The sequence below is a fragment of the Actinia tenebrosa genome, unplaced genomic scaffold (genome assembly GCF_029948245.1).
Source record: "Actinia tenebrosa isolate PJP-AT-01 unplaced genomic scaffold, QUT_ActTen_1.0 PGA_scaffold5__44_contigs__length_20552954, whole genome shotgun sequence".
Lineage (NCBI taxonomy): Eukaryota > Metazoa > Cnidaria > Anthozoa > Actiniaria > Actiniidae > Actinia > Actinia tenebrosa.
Window position 1 is genome coordinate 2292157 of NW_028292582.1, and position 6031 is coordinate 2298187.

The 6031-nt window shown below is 37.7% G+C and overlaps 2 protein-coding genes across 2 annotated transcripts; one reads left to right on the forward strand and one right to left on the reverse strand.

Moving 5' to 3' along the window:
* Positions 1–947: 947 nt before the first annotated feature.
* LOC148906318 (uncharacterized) lies at positions 948–2665 on the reverse strand. Its single transcript, XM_089038001.1, has 2 exons — positions 2168–2665; positions 948–1087 (listed from the first exon to the last, which is right to left on the reverse strand). The coding sequence occupies exons 1-2, from the start codon at positions 2601–2603 to the stop codon at positions 948–950; spliced, it is 576 nt and encodes a 191-aa protein (XP_088894127.1). The 5' UTR covers positions 2604–2665.
* A 158-nt stretch (positions 2666–2823) lies between these two features.
* Positions 2824–5161, forward strand: LOC148906319 (uncharacterized). Its single transcript, XM_089037442.1, has 5 exons — positions 2824–3456; positions 3834–3907; positions 4011–4102; positions 4448–4557; positions 4655–5161. The coding sequence occupies exons 1-5, from the start codon at positions 3076–3078 to the stop codon at positions 5033–5035; spliced, it is 1038 nt and encodes a 345-aa protein (XP_088893568.1). The 5' UTR covers positions 2824–3075; the 3' UTR covers positions 5036–5161.
* The last annotated feature ends 870 nt before the right edge of the window (positions 5162–6031 follow it).

Below are 6031 nucleotides of genomic sequence, written 5' to 3' on the forward strand. Positions count from 1 at the left end.
AGTTCTACTCCCATCGGCCAACTTGATGCCTCGTCCACAATAAGTTTCAATTGCTACAGTGGTTGTAAGTTCTTATTGATATTATCAATTTGGGCTCGTTGGAGCCAGCCAGGTCATTATCCCAACTATTATACGTTTCCTCTTTGTATCCTTTCTTTTCTCGAAGAATGTCTAGGCTGGACCATATATAATACTCCAACGCTATAGTAGCACTGTGCCTTAAAAGGCTGAAACCAGTCAACATCAGCAAAAAGCATAATTAATTAGGCTGGGCAAGGAAAGGAGTGCTTGTTAAAAACAATATTGGCCAATCTTTCCAACACGTGTCATCGTAAAATATCAACTAAAATTCGACCTGGTGACATTTCCGATTTCTCCAAATCTCACATTTTTGTACAAAGTCTGGTCGCTTAATAAAGTGAGTTAGAGTCTCTCTGATGCTTTTATAACAATAAACTTTACGTGGGTACAATTTCGTCTGTCCATTTTTCTAAACGAATTTCCTTAAGGAATTTCCCGCTCCACAAGGTTGTGCGGCGCGAAACAATTGACGGTGATTCGGAAAAGCAATGTGAGAAACATGGTTTAGCAATGGACACGCCCGAATCTTGTTGTTATGCAGTCTTGAAAACGGTTATAGGGTGTCGCATTTCGGACAAACAACATACTCTGAATGCTTATCTTTAAAAGAAAGATAATTTTTCAAGAGTTTGAAAGGAGCTCGGGAAAACCAATACTGCGGTTGGGAAAATGATTGGCAAAAGCTCACACAAAACCTGAAAAAATCGCTGTAAAAAAGGCGAGGAGAATATCAATGCCTCGGTCTGGTACAGAAAAGTATGCAGACCAAAAGCACACAAACAAGGCAATCTAGTTAATAAGGGTCAATCGGGAACTTGCTTCGACGGCAACGCTTATTTCTGCACTAGATTGTTCAAAATCTCTTTCTAGGTCTTCGATATCAATATCCCAAGTTCAACCAATCTCCTTCTTTTCATTTCCTCTATCTCTTCATGGTCAGATTCACTGTCCGACTTGTCATCCCAAAACACTTGATCTTCTTCCTCAAAGTTATATATTCCGTCTCCTTTAAACATAAGCAAATACGATGTATTTATTCATTCGGCATTGCATAACTGCAACATAGTATAAGATAAAGTCTGAAACCATTATAATACTAGAAAAAAAAATGTCAGTAAAAAAAACCTCATGGGCTAAGGGACCGGTCATTATTTAAGTTGGGGGGGGGGGGGGGGGGGGGGGGGGGGGGGGGAAGAAAAAATTGGGGGGGGGGGGGGGCCTGAAATTTTTGCTAGTGAAAAATGGGGGGTCTTGGAATTTAAAAATGACTTTAGGGAAAATTTTTAAATTTTTTACTACAATCCATGGGGGGTTTTCAATAAACTTGGATGCCTTCAAAGGGGGGGCCTTGAAATTTTTTTGCCTCACTGACAATTTCTCCTCCACCCCCCCCCCCCCCACTCCCCCCCCCCCCCTCCAACTTAAATAATGACCGGTCCCTAAATGCATAATTTTGACCCAAATTTTGCTCTGAAAATAAATGATTTCCATTGAAAATAAAATATAAATTTCTAAGTCAGCAAAACAACAATTTATAATTCGTGAAAGAAAAATGATAAATCGAAAATAAAAAACCCAAGAGACATATTAAATAAATTACTTATAATTGTATTTCTCTAACTTGACAAACATGTTTTGCCGGATACCATGCTATCTCAGGATGACCACAGTCATGAATTGATTTGGAGACGAAAATGTACAGCAATATCCATTTGAACATAGTAAATTCTTTTTGGCGTTTTAAATGAGTTATCTCTAGCTATGATTTTATAAACTCTTTGAATGAACCTTTCTGAATGAACACTGAGGTTTTGATGGCAACCATAAGCCGATTACTTAATAATGCACCCTTCTTAAAAGTAACGGTGAAAACGAGGCTAAGATAGAAATAGAAAAGAATCATTTGTACCTCTAACTTAATCTCGCTTCAATAACACTAATGCTTGGTAGTAAATCCAATAGGGGAGCTAGATCATGTGCAAATCAGCCGCTTGTTAAAGATTCAGTCTTTTATCTATATGCAGTTTGACTTTAACATTTAAAGATCATATAATCTAATCATCAAATAAACGTATAACATCAATACCTTTTTGTGAAGTAGCTGGTAAGAATTCGTCACTTGATGGTTGGTTTGTATTTGGCACATCAGAGGAGTCTTGATCAGTTTGGTCCAAAACGTTTATCTCGCTGTAGTCATTAGAAGAAGTGTCGTTCTGGCCGTCAATCTCGTGAGTGAAAATACTATCATTTGAGTCTTCGTCGTCATTCCGCTGTAATTGCCATTGATTTGTTAAAGGATCATAAAATTCTTCTTTGTGACGGCAAAATACTCTGTAATGTAGATCTTCGTTACAATGAAAGCAATGATAACGCTTTGACATCGCAGAAGACATTTTGTTTTCCAGAACTATATAATTAAAAAGACGGTGTGTATCATTGGGATAATTACTCAAAATCCAAGCATTTTGAATGACTAAAAGCCATATTCCAGCGTAATAAAGTTCCACGTCCATCAACCACATGCCATTGGACAAAAGCACGCCGGATCTTTATTACCGCACCCTTTTCCTTAGAGCTGTCACTGTTGGCGGCAGATAATGGTACGATGGTTTTAGAGCTAGAAGCTAATCAAGTTTATTGCAATGATATTTCGTGAATCTAGGCTTTAGAAAAAATTTCATAACTTTATAAAATGGAGCAAATAGCTTTAAGATAATAGATATATTACTTAACATGAATCCTGGATACAACTTCAGCATTTTTATAAGACAGTTATTCCTTTTTTTATTATTAGACTTCATTATATGAACGTATATGTCATCACAAGTCACGTGATACGCCGTGATAGATAGGGGGTAGATTTGTTCAGTGGATGTACTTATTCGTTCATTCGCCTTTTGGTCACAAACAGGTAACAAACTCTGTCGGTCATCTAGTTTCCCGCACATTCTATATCTTTGCTTATAAATTGCGTTCATTCGTCGCGATCAAAAAATGGGAAGAACATCTACACCTTTACCAGGACGCCCAATGCCAATCCATTCTGTTACTGCAACTACCAGTACAAGCAGTACGAGTAGACATACTGAAAATGGCGCCAATTCTCAAAGGCTTAATATACTTATTCCCTCTGTCCCTGGTGGTAACGAGGATGTGCTAAGAGAACACAGAAATCGCCTATTGCAAGCAACAAGCGAGAATGAGAACGTTGACCCCGACAGCGAAAAAGAAGAAATTTCTTCAAATTTCGAAACGATTGTAAAACAGTTTAAAGAACTGCAAGAACAAAACCGCCAAATACTAGCGGCCTTAAAAGAAAGCCAGCAGAATAAGGACAACAGCAAGACCAAGATTACTGTCTCAAAGGCTGTTGCAGTAAGTAAAGTGGCAATATTTAAAAAAGCAAGCTATTTTTATTGATAATTTTACTGGGAATTCTTGGCGCGAAGAGTAGTTGGTATAATTATGTAGCGGTATAATTATGTAGCGGTATAATTTATGCAATACTAAAATTGGCGGGAAACCCGCCATGGCAGTGGTTAATGCTACCAAACTTTACTATTGATTTCCAATAACAAGACACTGAATGATAATGATAATTTCCTTTTTTGTAAAGGAATTGATTTGATTTCGATTTTTCCCCCAATATTATACGATCACAGCCATAAAAATAATGAAAACATTATTACTATGTCTAAGAATAACTTAAGGTACATCTTATGATTTTAATGAATTATATTATGTTATTACAGTCTGAAGTACGCTTGGTAGCAAAGAAATTACGGGACAGGGAAGAAAACCCTCTTATATGGGATTTTACTAAAGCGTAAGTATGAAAATTTAATAAAAATGATATTGTCTGAATCATCCATAGTTACTTTCCATATTAAGTTTCCACTTACCACTCAAATATGGTATTTCCTAATTAGTTTCAGAGATGACGTCAACGAACAGATTAATAACGCAATAAGGGATAGAGTTCTGAATGTTCATAAGGATGTCTCTGCCGTCGAGTTAGAAGGTATTTATGTATTTTATATTACGAAGTGCGAAAGGCCTTATGCACCTATCAAAGTTAACCCGGGGGGGAGGGGTGAGGACAAAGGATGGGGGTGGTGGTCGGGGGGGGGGGGGGGGGGAGGGGGTAACGAAATCCTTTTAGAAATATTCAAATGCCGAAGGGAGGGGAAGCAGTTTGAAATAAAATAACATGGGAAAAAAAAAAAAAAAAAAAAAAAAAACCCGAAACAAAACAAAACAAAGCAAAAACAAATGGATGCTAAAGGAGTAATTGTCGGCCAAATGCCAACATTTCTAACAAATTTTGTCTCAAGTTTTAATATATGGGTACTTGATATAATTTCAGCTGCCCTTAAAAGTCACTTTCTGACGAGGAGAAAGAGAAACAAAAGAGAGCGTTCAGGGGCCCTTGGAAGGCATCAAAAGATGCAGCGGAAAACACAAAGAAAACAAAATGTGAGTAAACTGAATTTGCAACGTTTATGACTTTGTTTAATAAGAAACTTTGACTGACGGTGTTTTTTTTTTTTTTCTTTTTTCTTTTTTCTTTTAGCTCCTAAAATCCAGATCCAAGGCAGCGGACTTGTCAACCTCGCTATCACCAGGGGACAAAGAGAAAGTCAAGGCAATTATGAAACTGGAGTATATGTCATCAGAGGAGTCGATGTCAGAGGCGGATGACCAGGCTGATGACGATACAGCGGACAGTGGCTCTGATAACGAAGGGGGCCCTACTAAGCAGAGTAAAGTTTTAATAAAACACCCTCTGGCATGGAGAAGCCCCCTAGCTAACCAGTTCATGGAAAGCATGGACCGAAAAGCAAAAAGGAGGCTGTCAGAGCGCAGTCTCACCATGCTTTTGAAGTGGAAAATCGGAGAGCCGTCAAGACGCCCAACGCTATCTGGAGGTCCCGAATGGGCATTGAGAGCCTAAAGGTTTTTATCAAATCAAGGGCACTGGGACACCGAACGTGGTTGGGGTTTCTACGAGTTTTATGAATTAAATCTTGTGTCACTGTTCCTCCGTTCCTTTGGCCTGATTTCTAGGGTTTTCGTTCTTCTTTCGATTACTTGAACGTTATACTCGTTTACTTGAAGAAATCCAAAGGTCAAACGGCATAGCAGCGGCTATTTAAGCCTATTGACCTTTGGATTTCTTCAAGTAAACAAGTATAATGTTCAAATAATCGAAAGAAGAACGAAAACCCTAGAAATCAGGCCAAAGGAACGGAGGAACAGTGACACAAGATTTAATTCATAAAACTCGTAGAAACCCAACCACGTTCGGTGTCCTTAATTAAATTTTTGCAGTTATAAATGAAGTGTACTACTACAGAATATCTAAAAAGAATCGTACATAAGCCAAAGATCGATTGACAACTAAATATATTATGATCTTCTTTCACAAATTCTGTCACAAGATGAATCAAACACCTATAATTAATTTACAGAACTAGCATTTTCAATTAGTTGTAGTTAACAAATTGTTCATAGTTAATCAGTCGTCAAGAAAAGGAAATTCACAATAAAAATTTTTCAGTATGATTTATGTCTTTTTTCCTGCTTCTTAACATAGGTTAGCTATGTTTAAAGTATGAGGTGGTTGTCACGGCATATATCGTTTCTATTTTTTTTGGCCTGCCATAAGTGACAATAGCTGAAGACTGATAACATAGTTAAATTTAGCAAATATGATGAGCATAATTCAACTGAGCAAATATGGCTAAGACGCGCTGGTACATCTAAGGCATTAAGGGGGCATTAATCACATATACGGTCAGAGCATATCGCATGGTATATGTAAGGCATAAATCACATATACGGCCCGGAAAAATACAGGGTATATGTAAGGCATTAATCACATATACGACCTGGGCAAAGACAGGGTATACGTAAGGCATTAATCACATATACGGCCTGGGCAAACACA